We start from the raw sequence: 23,669 nt of genomic DNA, 5'->3' as shown, positions 1-23,669 counted from the left end.
CATGAGCCCCCGCCGCCCCTGGTCTGAGATGGGGGCTGCGGTGGGGGCCACCCATCCCTTTCCCGGCCTCAGGAAGGCTCCCCCAGGCGGAGGATTGGCTCCAGCCCACCTTCTCGCCAGCTGCACTGAGACGCTGCGGGAGCGCCGGGAAAGCAGAGAAACCCCCGCCCCTCCCCCCTCATTGGCGGACTCTTCCCTCGAGAACATCCAATCCCCAGCTAAAACCGTTCCCTTGACAACCAGTAAACTCTCCGCGGCCTAGCGGGCGCGCGTGCTGGGAGAAGCCTGCCTGGAGCCGACTCCTCGATTGACCCCCACAAACGGAGCCCCACCCCGACCTTCCCCCAACATGAACGGCCGGGCTAGCTTGAGCGGCAAGCCCTACAGCGCGGGGGTGCGCATCGCCAACTGGAACGAGGACACGTACTTAGAGGAGGTACCTGAGCAGCTGCCATTTCCTAGGATCCTCCCCCCTCCGGCGGGCTTTCCTTCTGTCCCCTCCCTCGCCTCCCCCCTCCCCCGTTCTGGCGGGCTGGGGGCGGCCCGCCTTCCTTCTGCCCGCCCCGCCCGCATTTTGGGCAGCACCCTCTATCGTCCCCTCCGCCCCACGCCATAAGCAGCAGCACCGACCCCCCTTGGGTTGGGCAGCACCAACCCTAAAGCAGGCTGGCATCCTAGGGGGGAGGGGACAGCCTGGTTGCTAATCCAGGGGTGGGAAGGAGACCTGGTAGCAGCTGCCCAGCTCCTTAATCCCTAGAGCGTATGGGCGCTCGCTGCCTATTACGTCTGGGGCCATCAGGTTCATCCAAGTCTGTGACTCAGGCTCTGGGAAGGGGCTAGCACAGTGGTTCTCAAACTTGGGCCGCCGCTTGTTCAGGGAAAGCCCCTGGCGGGCTGGGCCGGTTTGTTTACCTGCCGCGTCCGCAGGTCCGGACAATCGCGGCTCCCATTGGTCGCGGTTCGCTGCTCTAGGCCAATGGGAGCTGCTGGAAGTGGCGCGGGCCAAGGGACGTACTGGTCACCGCTTCCAGCAGCTCCCATTGACCTGGAGCGGCGAACCACGGCCTGTGGGAGCCGTGATCGGCCGGACCTGCGGATGCGGCAGGTAAACAAACCGGCCCGGCCCGCCAGGGGCTTTCCCTGAACAAGCGGCGGCCCAAGTTTGAGAATCACTGGGCTAGTGGGTCCTATGCAGGCGCTGCTGCCAGTGCAGGGGGGGACCTTCTCCACTGAACCCCAGAGACTCACTCCCATCTCATTCCGGCTTGCTGCCTGGCTACACTATAATATTAAATCAACCTAATTTACATCCGCATACAGCCACTGCAGTGATTACATCGCTTGGGCGCATCTACTCTTGGCTCCTTGTGTCGGCAGTGCGAGTGCTCACCAGGAGCTTGTACCGCTTGTATTCAGAGTGGGGCATGGGGGGACGGCTTTTGAAAGCCAGTAACAGTTCTTCTTGGAGTGCTTGCTCATGTCCATTCCATATTAGGTGTGTGTGCTTGCCCCAAGCACCAGTGCCGGAAGTTTTTCCCTCAGCAGTGTGCATAGGGGACCGACTCTGGCATGCCCTGGAGTGGTGCCCTCATGGCGCAGTACAAGGGGTGCTGCCGGTTCCCCCCACCCTCAGTTCCTTCTTGCCGCCAGTGACGGTGCTGGAACATCTGCTGCTTTAGCTTCGTTTTCTGTTCTTGTGAACTTTGAAAACCTGTAATATAGTTGGATATAGTTAGTAGTTTTTTAGTTACCCTTAGTAGTAGCTCTCAACTTTTCGTTAGTCCCAAATGGGATTCAGCCAGGGGACGAGGCATGCCCCGGTTCCCAGGCTTTAAGCCCTGCAATCGCTGCAAAAGGCCTATGCCCATCAGCGATCCACATACCAGCTGCCTAAGGTGCTTAGGCGAAGGGCACATAAGTGACAAGTGCTATATCTGCAAGTCCTTTAAACCTAGGATGAAGAGCGCTGAAAGCGCTCCTAATGGAGTTGGCACTCACTCCGGCACAGGAGCAGCGATCTGACTCTGCACCGAGTACCGCGGCCTCCGTGCGCAGTGCTCCGCCGGTGCCGTCCATGAACCGGCACCAGTCCCCCTCCACAGCTCTGGGGAAGAAGCCAAAAAAGACTGGGAGGGGAAGATCTCCTACCTCCCGTAAGAGAAAGGAAAGGGCTGGGAGTGAGCCATGACCTGTGCTGGGCAGCTCAACACCCCCTTCGGAAAGTTGGGCCCCAGTTCAAGTCGAGCGGTGCAGCCCATCCCACGCTTTTCCTGCGACCCCAGGTAACGGTGCAGGCCCTAGCCAGCTTCAGGTGCCATCAATACTCGAAGCTCTTCGAGCAGCTCAAGAGATCCTGATGCTCCCCGTGCCACCCACACCGGCTCCCGCGGTACCCCCCAGTCTCAGGGAAAACCCGTGTTGGGACCTATGCATGTCCTTGCCTCAGCAGTACCGATCCCCATCGAGAGGGACGTCCCACCAGCGTTTGCCTGCCCGAAGCCATCACGCCTCAGGACTGGAGAGGCAGGCTTAGCAGAGCCCTCTTTGGTCCCTGCACTGGGGGCATCAATCAAGGGACTCGAGGTGTACCTCGCCGGTAGATAGATGCCAACCCTCTGAGGCATGCGCCACCCGGCAAGAACTCTGGGACCAGCCCCAACCGTCTCCACGGGCCCAGGACCAATCCTGGGACCGATCAGACACCAGTTGGACAAGAGCCACCGCTCAGCCCAATCCTGGTTGCCTGGTACTGACCGCTCTGCTTGTAGCTCCAGCTTGGAGCGAGATTCCCTGACTGTGGGACAAGCCCTGGTACCGGCGGTTCTGACTACATTATCAGCACAGAAACCTGTCCCAGGGCCCCAAGTGCAGTGGCCAGCGCCATGGTTGTTGTACTTAAAGTACTGCACAGGATCTTTTCAGGGGGAATAAGGCAAAACGCCACATTTATTAGTAATACATGTATTAATTAACACTGTATCATATGCATATGATATATATTACACTCATGCACTTACACACACACACACACAAACACACACACACACAAGCATACTCTGTCTTGTTGTTGTTACCAATTAGTTGCTCCCCTTAACTTCACTGGCCAGGTGAAGCCGGGCTTCTGCCGATCTGGATCGTTGCTCCCATGTTGACAAGACGAGACCCGGGGTCCTCTGCAAGACATCTCACTTTTATAGCAGCTTCCCTCTCATGCAAATCTGTACCAGATTCAAAATTTGTGTCTGTGTCCATTGGTCCTTTGTGCTGCTTCCTTCTGGGTGTTGTCCCAATGCTGCAAAGAGGGTATTTCCAAAAGAAGGTGCTTGCTTCTAATCCCCGAGGCCGTCAGTATGTCTGCTTTTCTTTAATGAGCCCACTTGACAAGTTTTATTGTCCTTGGGTCTGGCTTCCATCCCCTCTCCAAGGGTTGCAGCTGTCTGGAGGTGCTGCCTTCCAAGCCTTTACTCATTCACACCTCGTTCATTCAACAGGGCAATTGATTAAGAGTGGGGGGGAAGATCTTGTTCTACTGCTAGCAAAAAGACATTTTTCTTCTACTTTAACTATCCTTAGGGGCTATAACATTATACCAAGGCTTAACACAAAGTTTCTACATGAGGCTTTGATATAAAGTTTCCATATACCAAGGCTCATCAGTACAAGGTTTCTATATTAGGCTTTGATACAAAGTTTCATGAAAACAGAGGTCACACGTGGGTAGACCGACTACAAGGTTATATGAAGAGGCACAATGTAAAGTCATATGAAAATTATCAGAGATTTATCTACATGGTATCCGTGGAACCCTTGGGGGTTCTCCCAGGCTGCCTGATCGGTGTTGGGAGCCTTAGAGAGGCCAGCGGCCTCGGTATCCCATTCCCCTCCGGTGCGCAAGGCTTCAGCCCTCCAGGCAGCGTCCAGTGCTGCTGATGCTGCTGTCCGCACCATGGCTTCCGCTATCTCCATGCGGTGAGTCTCTTGGCTGCTCCTCTCTGGGTTGTTCACCCAGCAGTCATTGCAGGACCTGCCCTTCGATGGCAGGGCCCTATTTGCAGAGCAAACAGACAGCAAGTTGCATGGCCTTAAGGACTCCCGCATAACCCTGAAAACCCTGGGTCTCTACGTCCCAGCCCCGGCGCGTAAGCGATTCAAACCGCAGCAGCCTCAGGGCCAGGGGAGCCAGCCTCAGCAGGACCAGACCCATAAATGAGCCAAAGGTTACAAGTGCCACCCGAGCCATTCGTCTCCACTCGTTGGGCTCGACCCCATAATAAGCCAGGGGCCAAACGGTCATTTTGACGGTGCGCCTGAGGGCAACCTACCTGACTATTCCCCGGATCCATCTTTCCCAGTGTTCTCCGACTGCCTTTCCCCTTTCCTCTTGGCGTGGACCGCTATAACTTTGGACCGCTGGGTCCTCAACACTGTGGAACGGGGTTATACCCTCCAGTTCCTTTCTACCCTCCCTTCCCACCCGCCTTCCCCATCCCTCTTCAGGGACCCCTCTCATAAGAGTCTCCTCGCACAGAAGGTAAAACGATTACTACAGCTGGATACAGTGGAAGAAGTTCCTTTCGAGTACAGGAACAAGGGGTTCTATTCCCGGTACTTTTTAATCCCAAAGGCCAAGGGCGGTCTACGGCCCATCATGGACCTGCAAGACCTCAACAAGTACCTACAGAAGCTAAAGTTCCTCATGGTCTCTCTGGCTTCTATTATCCCCTCCCTGGATCCGGGAGACTGGTATGCCACCCTCGACTTGAAAGACGCATACTTCCATATAGCGATCTTTCAAGGACACAGACACTTCCTCTGGTTTGTGATGGGGGCCCCACCACTACCAGTTTATGGTCCTCCTGTTTGGCCTGGTGACAGCACCAAGGGTGTTTACCAAATGCATGTCGATGGTAGCGGCTTACCTCAGGCGCAGGGGTATCCAAATCAACCTGTACCTCGACAACTGGCTCCTCAAGGGCAGCTCCAGGTCTCACGTTCAAAGGAATGTCACAGTGCTTCAAGCCATGTGCTGCTCTCTGGGCCTACTGGTGAACGACAAAAAGTCAACATTGGTGCCAGTGCAGAGGATAGAGTTCATCGGAGCGGTCCTCGACTCTACCTGTGCCAGAGCGTTCCTGCCACTGGAAAGGTTCCACACGATTGCGAACCTCATCGCGGAAGTCTCCGCATTTCCTCTGACTACAGCCAGGATCTGTCTGCACCTGCTTTGCCACATGGCAGCGTGCACTTATGTGGTCTGCCATGCCAGGCTCCGGATGTGGCCCATGCAACAATGGCTGGCGACAGTCTATTCCCAGTCCCGAAACCCCCTGGAGATCATTACCATTCCCCAGGAGATACTTACCTCGCTGATATGCTGGACCGACAGCAGGACAGTCCTGGAGGGGGTTCCGTTCAACAACCCTGCTCACTCCATCGAGTTGGTGTCAGACGGCTGGGGGGCACATCTCGGCAACCTCCAGACACAGGGGATGTCAAAGACCTCCGAGCAGTCTGGCTGGCATGCGGAGTCTTCTTGCCCCACCTGTCGGGCAAGGTGGTCCTAGTCCTGACAAAACAGCTTTGATGTGCTACATCAACAGGCAAGGGGGAGCGCGCTCATCGGCTCCCTGTTTGGAGGTGCTCCATCTGTGGGACTTCTGCATCAGCCATGAAATCCACCTGGAAGCTTGTCACCTTCCCGGCGTCAGGAATACACTGGCAGACCAGCTCAGCAGGGACTTCTCCTCGCACCACGAGTGGTCGCTCCATCCAGAGGTAGCCTGCGTGATCTTCCAAAGGTGGGGAACTCCCCAAGTGGACCCATTCACTACCAGACAGAACACCGATTTTGTTTTTGACAGGATCTGAGCAAGGATTCCCTCTCCAATGCCTTCCTCCTATCGTGGTCAGGGAGCCTGATGTACACGTTCCCTCCGATTCCACTCATCAGCAGGGCTCTGGCAAAGATCAAGAGAGACCAGGCGCAGATTATCATGATCGCCCCGGCATGGCCTCACTAGCATACGCGCCAACTTTCCCCGGCGCTGGTGGGTGCTCATGCTCCCTGGCCCCGCCCCGCCCCGCCTCCACCCTTTCCCTGCCCCGCCCCCATTCCAACCGCTTCCCCGAAGTCCCCGCCCCAACTTGCCCCCTCCCTGCCCCATTGGACCCATTTCCCAAATCCCCGCCCCGGCCCCACCTCTTCCCCGAGCGCGCCACGTTCCCCCTCCTCCCCCCTCCCTCCCAGCGCTTGCCGTGTGAATCAGCTGTTTCGCGGCGCAAGCACTGGGAACTAGGGGGGAAAAGCGGGCATGCGGTGCGCCCAGGGGAGGAGGCAGAAGCAAAGCGGAGGCGGGGGTGAGCTGGAACGGGGGGGGGGCGGGGAGCTGCCGTTGGGTGCTAAGCACCCACCAATTTTTCCCTGTGGGTGCTCCAGCCCCGGAGCACCCACTGAGTCGGTGCCTATGCTCACCAGCATTGGTTTGGCACGCTCATGAGCCTTTCAGTGGCCCCTCCCTGACCTCTGCCCAACCAACCAGACCTGTTGTCTCAGGACCACGGTCACCTCTTACATCCCAAACTCGGGTTCCTCCACCTCTCGGCATGGATGCTGCGTGGCTGAACCCGGAGGAATGGACCTGTTCAGAAGGAGTCCAAGAAGTCCTCCTGGAAAGTAGGAAGTCCTCAACTAGACTGACTTACCTGGCCAAGTGGACGAGGTTTTCCCGCTGGGCATCCGAACGGGGCATCTCTCCCTTGCGTTCCTCCATAGAGGCTGTCCTGGACTACCTGCTCCATTTGAGGAACCAGGGCCTGGCATACTCTTCCATTAGAGTGCATCTTGCAGCCATCTCTGCTTTTCACCTGCTGATCCAAGGACAGACAGTGTTCTCCCATGACATGACGGTCAGATTCTTGAAAGGGCTGGAGAGACTCTTCCCGCTGGTGTGGGCTCCCATCCCGCAGTGGGATCTTAACTTCGTCTGCTCTAGGCTGACTGGCCCGCCCTATGAACCGCTGGGTTCCTGCTCCCTTTCCCATCTGTCATGGAAGGTTGCATTCCCGGTGGCGGTGATGTCAGTGAAACAGGTCTCAGAAATTAAAGCCTTGACCTCAGAACCGCCGTACACAGTCTTTTACAAAGATAAGCTTCGGTTGCGGCCCCACCCGGCCTTCCTGCCAAAGGTGGTCTCCACCTTCCATATGAACCAGGACATCTTCCTCCTGGTGTTCTGTCCCAAACTGCACAAGACAAGTGAAGAGAGGCGTCTTCACACCTTGGACGTCCGGAGGGCCTTGGCTTTTTACTTAGAACGTACCAAGCCTTTCCGTAAATTGACATAACTCTTCATCGCTACAGCGGATAGGATGAAGGGTCATCCAATGTCCTCACAGAGGATTTCCAATTTGATCACCTTGTGCATAAGGACCTGTTACAACCTGGCGGGGGTTCTGCTGCCGCCGATTGTCAGAGCCCACTCAATGAGAGCTGAGGCATCCTCGGCGGCCTTCCTGGCGCACATCCCTATCTAGGACATCTGTAAAGCTGCAGCATGGTCCTCTGTCCACACATTTACCACTCATTATGCCATCACTCAGCAGGCCATGGACGCGGCTGGATTCAGCAGAGCTGTGTTGCAATCTACACGTCCGTGAACTCCTATCCATCTCCAGGGCTACTGCTTTGGAGTCACCTAATATGGAATGGACATGAGCAAGCACTCGAAGAAGAAAAGACAGTTACCTGTTTCATAACTGGTGTTCTTCGAGATGTGTTGCTCATGTCCATTCCATGACCCGCCCTCCTTCCCACTGTCGGAGTTTCCGGCAAGAAGGAACTGCGGGTCGGGGAAGCCGGCAGCGCCCCTTTACTGCACCATGAGAGTGCCACTCCAGGGGACACCAAAGCTGGTCCCTTATGGATATTGCTACACCAGTGGTTCTCAACCTATTTACACTTCTCTATGTGTTATATGGGTCACATCAACACTATATCTATCTATCTATCTAAGGGGTAGGCAATTCACTTTAATTTAAGGTTTCGCGTGCCGGTAATACATTTTAATGTTTTTTTAGAAGGAGTCTCTCTCTAAGTGTATATTATATAACTAAACTATTGTTGTATGTAAAGTAAACAAGGTTTTCAAAATGTTTAAGAAGCTTCATTTAAAATTAAATTAAAATGCTGATCTTACGCCGCCAGCCTGCTCAGCCCGCTGGGTGGGGGGTGGGGGGTTCAGGGCAGAGGGCTGGGTGTTGGGGGGGGGGGGGGACTCGAGGTCAGGGCAGAAGGCTGGGGTGTGTGTGGAGGTGCAGGGCACAAGGCTGGGGGGGGGTGTTTCAGGGCAGAGGCCTGGGTGTGAGGGGGGACTCGAGGTCAGGGCAGAGGGCTGGGGTGTGGGGGGGTTCAGGGCAGAGGGCTGGGTGTTGGGGGGGACTCGAGGTCAGGGGAGAGGGCTGGGGTGTGTGGAGGTGCAGGGCACAAGGCTGGGTGTGTGTGTGGGGGTTCAGGGCAGAGGGTTGGGTGTTGGGGGGGACTCGAGGTCAGGGCAGAGGGCTGGGGTGTGTGGACGTGCAGGGCACAAGACTGGGTGTGGGGTGGGGGGTTCAGGGCAGAGGGCTGGGGTGTGTGTGGAGATGCAGGGCAGAAGGCTGGGTGTTGGGGGCAACTCGAGGTCAGGGCAGAGGGCTGGGGTGTGTGGGGGGGTGTAGGGCAGAGGGATGGGTGTGTGTTGGGGTGGGGAGGTGCAGGGCAGAAGGCTGGGGTGCTCGGCTCATGGGGGTGCTCCCAGCCCCCTGCCCTGAGCGGCTCATGGCAGGGGGCTGGGAGGGATATGCCCTGTTCCACCCCCTTCCCCCAGGCCCGTCCCTACCTCTCTCTGCCTCCTCTACGGAGCACGCTGCGCTCGGCTCTGCTCCTCTGGGAGGAGGAGGGGCCGGAATGCACCACGTTGTGCGAAGAAGCGGGGGAGGAGGGAAGCTTGGCTGCCGCAGGACCAAGCTTCTGCCTCCTGCCCCCGCAGGGGAGAGCGGTGGGCGGGGGGGCTGAGTGGGGTGGGGTGCCGGGACCCCCTCCCCACCGCTCTCCCCTGCAGGGGCAGGAGGCAGAAGCTTGATCCTGTGGCAGCCAAGCTTCCCCCTCCCCCGTTTCTTCCCATAGCGTGGTGCATTCCGGCCCCGCCGCCCCTCCTCCTCCTCCTCCTCCTCTCAGTGGGCAGCAGCGTGCCACTCAGAATCGGCTCACGTGCCGTGTTTGGCATGCGTGCCGTAGGTTGCCGACCCCTGATCTCTCTCTCTCTCTCTCTCTCTCTCTCTCTATATATACACACACACACTACTGTATGGCCCGGAGGATGTTGTGTGTGCTGTTTGGGCTGCAAGCGGGCTGCAGGTTGAGAACCACTGGTCTACACTAACACCGCGTTGACCTTACTACATCGACATTGACTTTATGCTTCTTGTGGAGATGGAGTTATGAAGTCTGCGTAGATGGGCAGTTATGGCAGTGTGAGCGAAATTTTTGTGTAGACGCTTACATAGGGCAGGTCTACACTACAGGGCTAAGTCGACCTAAGTTATGCAACTCCAGCTACATGAATAACGTAGCTGGAGTCGATGTACTTTAGGTCAATTTATAGCGGTGTCGACTTACCTTATGCTTCTCGTTCTGTTGGAGTACCGGAGTGGACGGGAGAGCTTCTCGTTCTGGTGGAGTACCGGAGTGGACGGGAGAGCGATTGGTGGTTGATTTAGCGGGTCTTCACTAGACCCAGTAAATTGACCCCTGGTGGATCGATCGCCACATGTCGATCCCCCCGGTAAGTGGAGACAAGCCGATAGATAGGTTGACGTAAGCTAGAGTACACTGTACAGTAGACCACGCGTTGGTGTAAATGGGGAGTAACTCCATTGAAGTTAATGGATTTACCCTCAGTGTAAAACTAGTGTGAGATCAGACTCAGGTTCCTGGAATATTTGTGAGCCACCTGCCACAGGCACCTATTCATTGATTTCCGCCTATATGGGGCCCTTTTAAAAAAATATTTAAATTGCATTTAAAGCCAAGATGATTTTTAAAATGCTGGATACTATGTTTAATTTTTCACTTTTGTTTTTAAACAGGACCTCTTGAAAGATTTTTTGTATAAAAGAGAAAAAGGAGAACTTCTAATACAGAAATCAAAGAGACTTAAAAATAATCTTTTAAAGCAGGTAATGAGTTCTTAGCCTTTCATCAATTCCGCTTCACCACTTATAAAATGTTGCAGTGAATCATTAGCATCTGTGTAGTGAGAATACTATGTTTTAGCATTCTATATGATACATTACAATAATTTCAATAATTTTAAAACAAATTGAAACAGTCTATACCAATCTATGTATATTTTAACTTAGATGCAACTATCAGTTTCGAAAGATGGATTTGTTCACTTTGGAGACACTGTGATGCTTTTGAGCCCTGAAAACAACAAATCACCTACGGAGAATTACCCTGCAGCGTGTGGCAATCTAACTTTGGCTGTTAATCCAGATGATATAACAGTACATACATCTGAGTCATTGCAAGTCCCCTGTGGATTGAGTGCAGTGAAAAGTGTGAACCCTGTTGGTCGAAATGCATTTCGTATCCTAAGGTTTGATGTCGTGCATTCAGTAGATTCAGTAGTAGTTAAACCCTTGTGTTAAGGTTTGATCTTATTTTGTGAAAATCAATGTGCAGAGCAACATTTTATTGATTTCATACTAATGGCTTAATTTTTATTACACATTAGGCCCGATTCTGCTCTCATGCTAGTGTGCATCCAGTAATTCCAATGAAGTCAATGAGATTACATCAGTATAAATCTGGTGCAAAAGCAGAATCAGGCTCACTGTATTTCTTTTTCATAAACTAACAAATACTTTAAAGTTGAATAAACTCTACAGCTTATTATTGACATAGAGCAATATTTTTAGTTAACAAAGCATTTACAAACATAACTAGTTACCTTGCATGGATGTTATGAGAATTAGTTAAATCTTACATACTTCCTTCTTCTGTGCAAGGACATAAAAGAGCAAAGGGTGCCTCTTTTCCCTGACATTCTAAAAGTTGAGCAGTATCTCTGGATAGTTCTTGAGAATATTAGAAAAGATGGCATACTTCAATTGTAAACTGTTTGGGGTAGAGGCTTTCTTTTTGTTATATGTGTATATAGAGCCTACACTTCTGTGTAGATAGGAATGTTTTCATGAACTAAAAAGAAACTCCAAAAATATTTATTTTATTTATTTAAACATTCCCTGCTGTGGGTTTAAAAGCCAAATGTTGTATCACTGTGCTAATGGAAGGGAACTAGATGCTGACCTTGACTAGAGACACCTGGATCTGTAAACTCACCAAAATCTAAAAAAGTAAATAAACAGCATAAATTATGTAAAGTTAAATTTATTTTTAAAATTATTTCAGAATTGGTAATATAGATAAGGGAAAAGACGATGCAATTTTAATCTGATAGCCTAGTCATAACCACTGAAGTGGATGATGGGGACATGTTGCCCTGATAAATGTAGCTACAGGACTAAAGCATTTTCAGTTTCCTCTTTTTTTATGAGGTTGTACCACTGCCTAGCAGTGCCCCTTTAACAAAATACATCAGTGTTGCAGAATAATACTTATGATCAAAGGAAATGAGTTATGGTTATTACTATGGCAACTTGACTTTTGAATTTAAATCCTCAACTTTGACATTTCATTAGCAGACATTTATTTTTTGCATTGAAATGGATTATAAATCGATATGAAAACTAAACAACATGATAAATTACAGGGAAACACTCCTTTTGCTTTTTGGCAGGGATTTTTCAGATACATGAATTAAACATACAGAATGGGATTTTCAATGGAGCCTAAGGGAATTAAGTGCTGAACTCCCTCTGAATTTCAATGATATTTGGATACCAAGCTCCTTTAAACTCCTTTGAAAATCCCAGCCTATGTGTTTAATGTATGCAGCTGAAAAATAGCATTGAGAGCCTAATTTTCCACTCTGAGGATTAAATATTTATGTAGTAAATTATTTAAATTCCAACTCTTTCTATAATGTATTTTCTAATAGCAACCTTAATAATAAGCAGTGACACCAGCCTCTTTTATAATTAGTAATTCTGAACACACAAACACATATATATATATATATATATATATATATATATACACACAAATCAATGCATATGGCATGTTTCAATTTATATGGTTCTTTTCCTATGTTAACAGTGTTGAAGGAAATTCGATGGGTGAACCCATTAGATTTGGGCAGAATTTTGGTCTTGGGGCAACAGGCGGTTTTACCGATCAAATGGTAAGTCAACACAGGTGTAAACTAAAACTGTAGTATATATTGATACTGTAAGTTAGGTTACTGTACATATTTTGCATTCTATTTTTGTGCAATAAAATATGCAATAGTTATTACTAAGCAAAGAATGAACCTGGAACACTTCATGTGAGGAGAGGGGATAAGCTATATACTGTAGAGCACTCAATGTGTCATATTGTACATGGCCAGACATACCAGTTTTGCAGGACAGACCTGTGGTCACATTCTGATTTAGGTTAAATCCAGAGTAAATCCAGAGCAACCACACTGATGGTCAATTGAGTTAATCTGCACTTGCACCAGTGTAATTGAGATAAGACTGTGGTCCCCGTCTCATGGCCAGTAGCAGTGTGACTGTCATTTGGTCATATTCATAGCATATATATTTAGCTATCAATATATTAAAATCTGCAGTTAACATTTGCATAGAAGATACCCTATAGCCAAATCACCATCCTCTATGAATAAACTATTTGGGGATTTAAAAAATCCCCCTAAAAACAAATATTTACTTGCATTTCCTTATCATGGCTTGTCTCAAATGCAACACCTATTCGGAGAGCTTTACCAAATTTCTAGGGATCAGGAATTCAGTCCAGGACTATCAAACTCAGGTGACTTGAGTGAGGGAGATTTTTTAAAAAGATGAACATTTTAAATATCTCATGAAACACACCACAAAATGCAGGAAGGTGGATGTTTTAAACTCTGCCTTTAAATGATTTGAGAACAAGAGACTCTCTCCTGAAAATGGAAGAGACTTGGCAAATCTGGAACCTGTGAATGAAAGTCTATATTTTTTTAAAATAAGTAAAATGTTAGTGTCTGAGTCAGGCAGCAGAATTCTAGTAAATGTTAATATCGTGTCTGTTCAGAAGACAGGAAGAGTGCAGAATCAGAGGACAATGTATAAAGCCACTATAGGTACCACTGATAGATTTTTTTGGCCTAGCAACCTTGCCTGTGTCTTTGTAATCACAGTGACCCTTTGGAATGCAGATCTCATTTATATATCAGTGATTAACTTCTATAATCTCGCTCTTTTTGAAGTCACTTGTTCAATTTGAATGCAGCACACTATTCATAAGCTCATCAGTCATGTAGCGTCGGTTATAGTTAAGAGTTTTGAATTCATGAGAATTGACTGACTGACTTTTCACAAAGAATCTGTTCCTAGTGTTGAAAAAACAGTTTCTTTTTTATAACTGCAGTATGTTTTGGGTCCGATCCAATGCTCATTTAAATCAGTGAGCATTGGATCATCCCTAACAGAAGAAGCACATATTTCAACAACAGAAATACAGTACTGCTTCTGAAGCATAAAGGTAACCCCATGTTTGTACAGGCATTTTTTGTATACTCTTTCATGTTGGTCTTACACTTCTTTGCTTGCACAGATATAAAACTCTTCTTCACCAATTTTTTTTTTTTGATTCTAGAATAAAAGAGTCTTCATGCTCAAAAACAATCAATTTTGTAAACAATTATTAAAAACTAGTTGAGTGTTTTAAAAGTATTTTATATAAATTTGTGTGACATTGCTTAACACAAACAATTGTTCTTTTATCTGTAGTAACTTAGTAGTTTAATCATTTAAACTTACATTGCCATTCATGTATGTTTCCATTTACAGTTATATCTTGCAAGTGACCATAAATCATTTATGAGATTTGCTAAAAAATCATACCTTCAGCAAGTGTTTTTGACAGATGAGCTCTCCTATCTGACTTGCTGGCAAGCTACCTTTTTGGATCCACAGCTGCGTCTTGAATATGAAGGTTTTCCAGTTCCTGTAAGAAATTATATAGAAAGTAAAACCCTAGTAAATGTTAAGAGTATTTAATTAATGCTATCGATAAACCATTTTTAAAAAGTTACATTCATTTTATTCTTTACAGTATTCTGAAAGTCGTGGTGAAAAGCAAATTATCCATACATAACTGGGGGAAACAGTCTGCAAATGATAGCTAATGGTTAGAGCAGCGGGCTAGAATTCAGCATTCTTGGGTTCCAGTGCTAACTTTGGGGTTGACTTGCTGTGCAATTAGGATAAATATTTTGGCCAAAATTTTAAAAAGTGGCCATTGATTTTGGGTGCCTCGGGTTCTGCAGTTGAATTTGTAACCCCCACAGTATGACTTTCAGAAGCACCGAGTATCTGCAATTCCACTTCCAATAATAGGAGCTGTGATTGCTCTTTACTTCTGAAAATAAGGCCCACAGAGCTCCAAAAAATGGAGGTACCCAAAATCAGTGGCCACTTTTGAAAATATTGCTGCTAACCTCAGTGTGTATATGTAACATGAATGTAATACTTACCTCACAGAGGTGCTGGAAGTTTAATTAATGCTTCTAAAATGCTTAGAGATCCCTCAGTTAAGATCTCTATAGTTCAAGGTAAATGTGAAGTAATAATATTATATTATAAATATAACTGTTCCTCCACTGCCAGCCACTACTTCTGTTGTAATATATGTCTATGAAGCTTCTGACTCTCAAAATCTGGTTAAAATTATGTAATTGATTAAGACAATATTCTCTTTTCATGGCAGTTTTAAAAATATTTTTAAACAGGTTAATTTAAGATCAATCCTGTTGTACTTTAAAAATAAATTAAAAGTGCTCTTTGCAAAAATGTAACAATACAGTAAAAATTTATTTTTAAAAATGCAGAGGCCCCAATCCTAGACTGTGCCCCAGCACATTTTATTGTGGAAACCAGAAGGATCTCTCCACCAGGAAACACCAAGTGAAACTGGGATTCCTCTGGTGGCATAGGACCATTCCCTGGCTTTACACTGCTCTTTTTTACAAGCCCAGCACTGGGACATGCCCATGAAGTGTATTGGAGGAGAGAGCTTTGAGCAGGGGGTTGGACTAGATGACCTCCTGAGGTCTCTTTCAACCCTAATCTTCTATGATTCTATGAGTGGGAGTGGCCAGAATGCTATACATTCAGCTACTGTGGGCTACTGGATGTCCCTTGGGGATCGCTGCAGTTAAGTTGTAAAACCAGCTTATTTACACCGCGGGCTGGACGAGCCCATGACAGTCCAGTATCAATGAGGTACAAAGCAGCCCAGAATCAGAGCTTGTGTTTTTAACATGTTATATTCACTCACTCAAAACATTTCACTTGCATGGCAAAAAGACGTTTTAACAACAGTCTTTAAAAGGTCTGTGAAAAAGATTCTCTTGTTCTTTCTCTAGGCAAATACTAAAGTCCTTATCACTCATTGCCATACAAATCGGGGTTTAGCAGTTCCTAGGAACTATTGGATAAGGTAAGTGTAATTTATGACAATATAAATATCAGGGATGTTTTTCATGAATTATGATATAATGATGTACATGTTCAGTATATCAAGAATATAAGCAATGAGACAAGTGCTCTAATCACACATTTAGTGGGAAAACAAAAAGAGTGCAGAACACATTCACTCACTCTCAATTTATTGTCAGGCTGTAATTTAGTTCTACCCTGGGTCTGCAATCAATCAGCTCAACCTTTTTCACATTTTCCCCTCAGATTTCCAGACTTCTCTCTTTCTTGGATGGTTCAGTTCCCCCTTTGAATATTCTGACCAATTGTAGTCCTTTATTTGTAGAGAAAGTTGGGTATGAGGAAGTGTCATAGATCAGAAATATATATTTTAAAACAATGCAGGAAATTGCATGCAGGATACATGGGACTCTCACAAAAACCAAGTTAATATATAGGTGTGAATGTAACTCCTGCATTGAATTAGTATTTTGACTCTACATTGTTAATGAATATAACAATTCTTTCTCATTTAATTCCAAACAAAATTCAGCTCAGAATCTATATCAGACCCTCATGGAGGCCTTTGAGGCAGAAAGTTTGCTGGGGTGAGGTTGAAATGGTGAAAGCCAGGGAGCTTGTAGTAACCCAGCACAGCCCCCAAAATCGGTAGAGTTGGCTGGGGAACTGGGTGTTTTCAGTGCAATCCTATATCAATGGGGCACCTGTAGCACCCCAACTAAAAAGAGCTGCCATTCACCAGTGGAAATTCTGAAGGAAGGCAGGCAGCAGCAGCAACACCTGTTATTCATTCATCCTGAGGAAGACTCCCTGGAGTGCTTTGGGATTTAGCGGGGTGAATCTGGATCATTGCTAACTTTTCCTCTTGGCTTTTGATTTCTAAAATTATAATTGACAAATAAAGTTTTTTAAAATGCATGAATAATATGGCTTAATAAACCAAAAACTATGTGAGACCAGGTATTTGCAAATTGGTTAGAGGAGTAATTTACAGTTTATATTGACTCACCGTTAACTTCTGAGACAGAGAGCATGGAGTATATAGTCATTATATCTAGCCGTGCTACTATTTTCTCTTGACAGGTCGTACTTTGGAAAGGAATATGAAGTCATTTGTCACACCTATCTGGATTCCCATAAAGCTGAAGAAGATAAGAATTACTGGATAATAGTAACTGCGAATCCCAGTGATGATGGAATTACTATGTTTGACAGACCTAAGCCTCCCTCAGAGGAGACCAGAGAGAGAGAGAAGAATGAACTTTATGCAGGAACATAGAATGTAATAGTCCAAGGTCAAAAACTTTCATTTTATTTATGCTTTTACAAAATGGAAATTCTAATTTTGATGATGATAATTAGAGCTTTGAGTGCACTTCACACTTTCTCTATTCACATTTTATTTTTAACCCTAGATTCATTTATTTTATAAGCAGTTATGAAAATCTGCCATTAATTACACTGGGAAACCTCATTGAAGTCAGTGGGGTTTCACTTAAATGTAACTGAGGACAGAATTTGGTCAATAAAACTGGTGATCCATATACAAGCTCAACTCCAGGAGTTTTCTTAACCAAGCAAGGCTTGATTTTCCCATTTTGATATTCACTGATGGTAACAGATGTGTCAGAAATTAGTAACACTAATGGCTTTTCCTTAACCGTCCTAAGAACTTATTTAACTACTTCTTTCAAAATAACCCACTGTCTCCTTTTTAATGGATATATGGTAGTTTCCAAAACATTAAAAGCCAAAGGCATGCCAGCTTATCATTGGAATCTTCGACACTTAAAGACCAACTCAGAGAACCTTATGTCAATTGAACTCACTTTTTCCTCTGGCTAGCACAGCATTGCCAAGTGTTCAAAAATCATAAATCAGGCTTCAAAATCATAAGATTGGCTTACAGATTGTGACTTTTTAAAAAAATAGTAATTTGGGGATTCTTTACATTTGCCTTTTGGATGTTGAGTCTTTAGGAATCATGTATTCAAGCTTTTCTCCAGAATTACAAGGCTGGGATGGATGAGCAGCAGCACTCTGACAGGCTATTGGTGTACAACAAGGGAAGGAAATTTTTGGCCAAAGGTACCAAGACAAATCTCTATTCTTATAAAAATGGCAAGGAATCTTTAATGTCCAAGCAATTCAGACAAGACCTTGGTTTTTAAAGTTTTACCAAAATAAGTTTCAAGGAACTCTGCAAGGGCTGATTTGACCCTGTCATGATTCCGAGCTGTATTTCTAGAGTCTGTCTGATTCAAACCCAGTGCCTAGGACTTTTGAACCACTGCCTGCATCCAATATAAATGATCAAATTCTTCTTCCTGGAGAACAAGAAATAAAGACAAAAAATTATGAAAGAAAAACTGATCATCCATTTGCTTGCTGCAAAGCTGAAAAACTACTGATGTTTGTGTACAAATCTATTGGTCTACAGTACCTAGTGAGTTTCTCTGTTATATACAGTAGTTAATTCCAGTCCTTGTAGGTACAGTGTTAACTTTAAAAAGAAAGTAAACAAAAATAAGCACTGACTGAATGGGTTGGCTTCTGTGTAACTTTTTTGGATGTTCTCTTGCTGCCACAATAAGCCAAATATATTGTTCATAGAATTGCCCTTTGCCCTTTTCCCATGACCATGCCAAATGGCAGATGGTAAACAAACAGATCTGGCTGCTCTGGTGGTTTAGTGGTAACAATGTGCATGGTTAATGGGCCTCTAAATTCTCCTGCCGCCTTAATCAATCTACAGTTGTTGCTTGCAGTGCTTACACATGCTAAAAATAAAAGCATCTTACTGTTTGCAATTATAATCCAAAACTGTAACCTATTTTAACATAATATATTGTTAGACAAAGACAAACAAGTGCTTTATTACAGGGAAGAATTTGAATTTCACAAGGCATAAACCAGTCGCATACATTTTTACCTTGGCTATAACTCTAACAGATGAATCCACTACAATTTAACTCAGTATTTTTATAATGTAATGGCGTCATGATATGTTATAGTACAGGGGTCGGCAATGTTCGGCACGCGGCTCGCCAGGGTAAGCACCCTGGCGGGCCGGGCCAGTTTTATTTACCTGCTGACGCGGCAGGTTCGGCCGATCGCGGCCCCCACTGGCTGCGGTTCGCCGTCCCGGGCCAATGGGGGCGGCGAGAAGCGGCGCGGGCGAGCGATGTGCTGGCCGCAGCTTCTCGCTGCCCCCATTGGCCCGGGACGGCGAACCGCGGCCAGTGGGGGCCGCGATCGGCCGAATCTGCCGCGTCAGCAGGTAAATAAAACTGGCCCGGCCCGCCAGGGTGCTTACCCTGGCGAGCCGCGTGCCGAACGTTGCCGACCCCTGTTATAGTATAAACAATTAATCTCTTTTTAAAAATCTTATTTTCTTTTTAAAATTGAGTTTCTCTAAGATTTTAGTATAATCATACAGTTCTCAACACTGGTCACAAGATGGCAACCTTTTTAAAAAAAACAACAGTCCATCTGAACTGCTTTAAACATTTTAATCAAAATCATCCCTGATATATAACTCCACAAAACTTAATCAAGTTACAACAGGCTTGAATTAAGGCTATTAGGTGTTTCCAGAGTGTTGTTTCCTGTTTTTAGAACATGAAATTTAATTTTTAGGAAGCAAAACTAGGCATAAGGACACTTGAAACCACTCATATGAAGTCAGTTTCTGAAAGACAGCTAACAGGAATGGAAAACAATTAAGAACTAAAACAAGTTTATAGGAAAGAGTATCTTTAGAACCTGTTTCCTTTATTTTCTAAACATAGAAGCAAGTACTCCTAGCTGCAATATATGATAGACAGCATAAACTATTTTAGGGCCACTGTACTACCTACTCTGTATACAGCAATCTTAGTTCTAGAGAGATATTTGGGGATTATTAAAAATCTGCAGATTTTTCCAATAAAATTCTATAATCCTACTTAGAATAGGTATTTTTGTATCTGATACACTGGGAAAACTCAGTGTTCAATAACACACACACTTGTATTTTGACCTCTGTGGTGGTGAATATATAGGGCTTTAATTTAAAATGTTATATGGCTCAATATCGACTCAAAATCTGAACAAGCGTGATGTAGACTTCTTTGCATGATGGTGGGCTTGCTTCTTCATGCACACTTGGCATATATAGTTAACATTCTGGCTTCTTTTTGTGCAGAGGGAGGGAAGGAGAGTTACCTGCTGACCCCATGCTGCAGAAAACCCGCTGGTTAGATTCTTTCTTCCAAGGAGAAGGTTATTTATTTAATTCTGAGGGTTGAGTCTTTTGTTTTTTAACTGCACCCAGGGCCAATCAGAGGGGGGGCCAGGAGGCCTCAAGCTCAAAGGGAGCCTCAAATTTAGACACCTGTTAATTTTTTGGCATTTGATAAGTTTCACAACTTGTGTTTATGTGCATCCCTATCAGACCAAAATGTGACACTCTCACAGCCTAGAGCTGCAAATTTCAGCAAATAAGAGATGTGATTTGGTTTTTTGTTGACAGATATAGATTGTCATATTAAAGAGTTAAAAATGTTCATAAATATTAATAAAAATATATTGGTTCTGATGGCGCAAGATTAGACCGTGATGAACGTGTCCTCTCAGATCAAGTGATTATATAAATAAACCACTACTAGTGGCTAGTGCTGGATCAGGTGCATGTTGAAAGATTGAGAATAGTTACATTTTAGTGTCTTTATAGTTTTACGTGTAGTTGACTCAGGAATTATTTATATATGCTAATTCCTCATTATCATCTTCATATGGTAGCTAAAAAAGGTGACTGGTTGGTTGGTTGAGCCCTAGCTTGGTAGCTTGGCCATCTTCTTATGCTTTCGTAGTCTATAGGCCCAGATTCAAGGTGAAAATTTGTGAGGACACTCTTGTACAGTGAGTTTTGTGAGGACACACGTTTGAAATTTTTGGACATTATCCCTCTGTCTGTATCCGTGTCTGTGTTTACTATATATATATATATATATATATGTCATCCCTTTGTCTTCAGCTCAGCCTGTTATATTATACCTTGCGTGCTTGAGTTTTGATTCAGTGATAAGGATAATAACCTGTCTGACTGTTTCATTTTGTGGTCTTAATTAGTATTCCTTTGTTTTAAGTCTTTTCAGCATTTGTGTACCATTTAGCATTTGTGTACATGTTTAAAGTAGAAGATTTCAAGTGTAGATAAGATACTTATTTACATCAGAATATTTCAAGTGTGGATAGGCTACATATTTACTTTAGAACATTTCAGGTGTAAATAGATCAGATAGATCACTCTGAAGAGGAGATTTGAAAGTGGTGCAAGCAAGAGACGGCAAAAACAATGGAGTGAAGAAGCAGCTAAGAGCTCAAAGCCAATAACTTCATTTCTCAAACCACTGGAAAACACACCTTACCCAAAAACCAATGCTACAAATAATGAAAACTCCACAACTGCAACAGGTGATATTTCAATGCCAATACCTGAACAGTAGTCGGGAAGGAGATGTGCCAACAGTAACAGATGCAGGAGAAGATCCTGTGTACGATCAAGAAACTCAACAGCAACAGGAAGATGTAGCTCTTATGCAGCAAGAGCAATTCATGAGTACTACAGGTTTGACTGTGACTGACATTGGAATTATTGACCAGAGCAATGCTGCCCAAATGCAATCTTTTCTTCAAATTAGTTGTTTTGAAATTCCAAGTAACATTCCATGAGATGCTGATAATCATGCTTTCCCTACTCATCTGACCTGCACAAAAGACTAGTTATGCTGGAGTACGTATGCTCTGTACTGTGCACCAGGCTTCATTTTGAACAAAAGTGCTGCAAATGCATCAGTTCTCTCTGATCAATCAGGATGGAGCATCAACAAAGGTTGGAGGAAATTGAAAGACCGAATACCATCACATGAGAATTCAACATCACACGAAGAAAACTGTGTTGCATGGAAATCAGCCAGTAGGGCAGCATCAGCTGAAAGTTCAGTTGAGAATTTACTCTTGACTGAACTCTCTACAGAAACTAATAATTGAAAAAAAACTTCTTGAGCGCATCCTGAATGTCATCCTTTTTCTTTCTGAGCGGGGACTGGCTTTCTTTGGTTTCAGTCAATGTATTGGTGATCATGGAAATGGAAAGCTTCTAGGCATAGTTGAGCTCCTCAGCAAATATGACCCACTTTTATCAGAGCATGTTAAATATGTTCGAGAATCGCAAGAGAGTCAGAAGTGCATGCAAGTCCATTATCTCTCCACATGCATACAAAACGAGTTTATTGAGCTATGCGGGTCATTCGTACAAACAACAATTCTTGATGAGATTCAAAATGCCAAGTATTTTTCAATCATTGTTGATGCCACTCCAGATTGTTCTCACAAGGAACAGACTACTGTGGTTATTTGATATGTTAAGATTGTAGACAGCTCAAAATTTTCAATTGAAGAAAGGTTTATTTTGTTTGATAATTTCACGAGAAAAACTGGAAAAGAAATTGCTGCTCGAGTACTAGCAATTCTAGAAGGTTTTAAGTTAGATTTTCAAGTCTGCATTGTTCAAGCCTATGACAGTGGATCTAATATGGCTGGGAAATACAAAGGTGTACAAACAGTTCTGCTTGAGCATAATTCAAACTATTTTTTCCAGCTGTGGAAACCACATACTAAACCTTGTAGGTGTTGACTGTGCTGAATCATGCAAGGAGGCAATTACTTACTTTGGAGCTGTTCAGCAAATGTACAATCTCTTCACTAGCAGTCCAAAAAGGTGGGAAATTCTGAAGCAATATCTTCCCGTTTCACTGCATGGGATGTCCAAAACTAGATGGTCTGTGCGGATTGATGGTGTTCAACCAGTTGCGCAGCATTTGAATTCAGTGAGACAGACTTTAAATGAGCTTGAATCTCTCAATCTGCACATGTCCAAATTTGAATGCATTCTGATGTTATCTTTGTGGATGAAGCTACTTACAGTGATCCACCAAACTAATCTGGTAATTGAAGCACTCAATGCTACACTTGATGTTGAGAGGGATAACATTGAAAGACTTATCAATGACATTCAGCAGATTCGTGAACAATGGGATGCAATCCTGACTGAGTCCAAATTAGTAGCACAGAATATTGACATTGTATCTGAGTTCTCCACCAATCGTAACTTACCTACTGAATCCAATGCCGAGCAGCACTATAGGGTCAATGTCTTCCTTGTCATCATTGACTCTATTCAGTCAGGTCTTATACGTTGATTTGAGTCACTGCGACTAATTTGTACCCTTTTGGAGTTTCTTTGGGAATTCAGCAGACTGAGTAATGAAGATCTACTTTCTGCAGCTGAACAATTTAGGCAACAGTACAACAAAGAAATCTCAAAAGATCTCAGTGACGAGGTCATCTTCCTCAAACGAATATATTCCACAAACTTTAAATTGGATTGCAAGCCAAAGGAACTGCTTCAAGAAATACTCAAACTTGGACTCCCTGGGGTGTTTCCTAATATCACAATTGCATTGCGTATTTTTGTCAGTTTGCCCACATCAGTGGCTTCAGGTGAACGCACCTTCAACGTGTAGAAGCAGGTAAAGAACTATCACTGTTCAACTATGGGACCAGAGCATTTGAATGGGCTCGCCATGCTTAATATCAACTGTGACATTGCACGAAAGCTAGATTTTCCCCTCAATAATTAGTGCATTTGCACAGAAAAAGCATTTGTTAAATAAAAAAAATTCATATTCAAATTATGTCTCACTCTTTTTTTGGTGCCTTATTTGTGTCATCATTTTTTATTTTTATTATTGCTAGGGGCCTCAAAAGCTGGAAGTGGCCCGGGCCTCTCTGGACCTCTGAGAAGGCCTGACTGCACCCATTGCTTTAGAATCTTGACACAGAGCCAGCCGCACCAAACGGACAGAGCAGGCCTCTGGCTAGGATGGCAAAAATATAATTCACCAGGTCTTTTCTCCCCATTCTAGGCAGCCCTGTTACCATCTCCATCCCTTTCCTCTCACATCAGGCGGTAATTTCCTTTA

General features: G+C 45.3%; 1 protein-coding gene across 1 annotated transcript; it reads left to right on the top strand.

Annotated features, from left to right (window-relative positions):
* The first annotated feature begins 349 nt into the window (after positions 1–349).
* CFAP161 (cilia and flagella associated protein 161) lies at positions 350–16,921 on the top strand. The gene is made up of 7 exons (XM_065412778.1): positions 350–436; positions 10,123–10,212; positions 10,396–10,634; positions 12,257–12,341; positions 13,993–14,151; positions 15,570–15,643; positions 16,726–16,921. The coding sequence occupies exons 1-7, from the start codon at positions 350–352 to the stop codon at positions 16,919–16,921; spliced, it is 930 nt and encodes a 309-aa protein (XP_065268850.1).
* The last annotated feature ends 6,748 nt before the right edge of the window (positions 16,922–23,669 follow it).

Source organism: Emys orbicularis, chromosome 10, assembly GCF_028017835.1.
Source record: "Emys orbicularis isolate rEmyOrb1 chromosome 10, rEmyOrb1.hap1, whole genome shotgun sequence".
NCBI classification, from domain to species: Eukaryota; Metazoa; Chordata; order Testudines; family Emydidae; genus Emys; species Emys orbicularis.
Note: the sequence above shows the minus strand (reverse complement) of the source record. Positions and strands in the feature narration are given on the sequence as shown.

Coding starts and splice junctions, on each gene's coding strand:
- CFAP161 (XM_065412778.1), top strand. CDS start 350: ATGAACGGCCGGGCTAGCTTGAGCGGCAAGCCCTACAGCGCGGGGGTG. Junction 437..10,122: donor AGGACACGTACTTAGAGGAG/GTACCTGAGCAG, acceptor GTTTTTAAACAG/GACCTCTTGAAAGATTTTTT. Junction 10,635..12,256: donor AATGCATTTCGTATCCTAAG/GTTTGATGTCGT, acceptor CTATGTTAACAG/TGTTGAAGGAAATTCGATGG.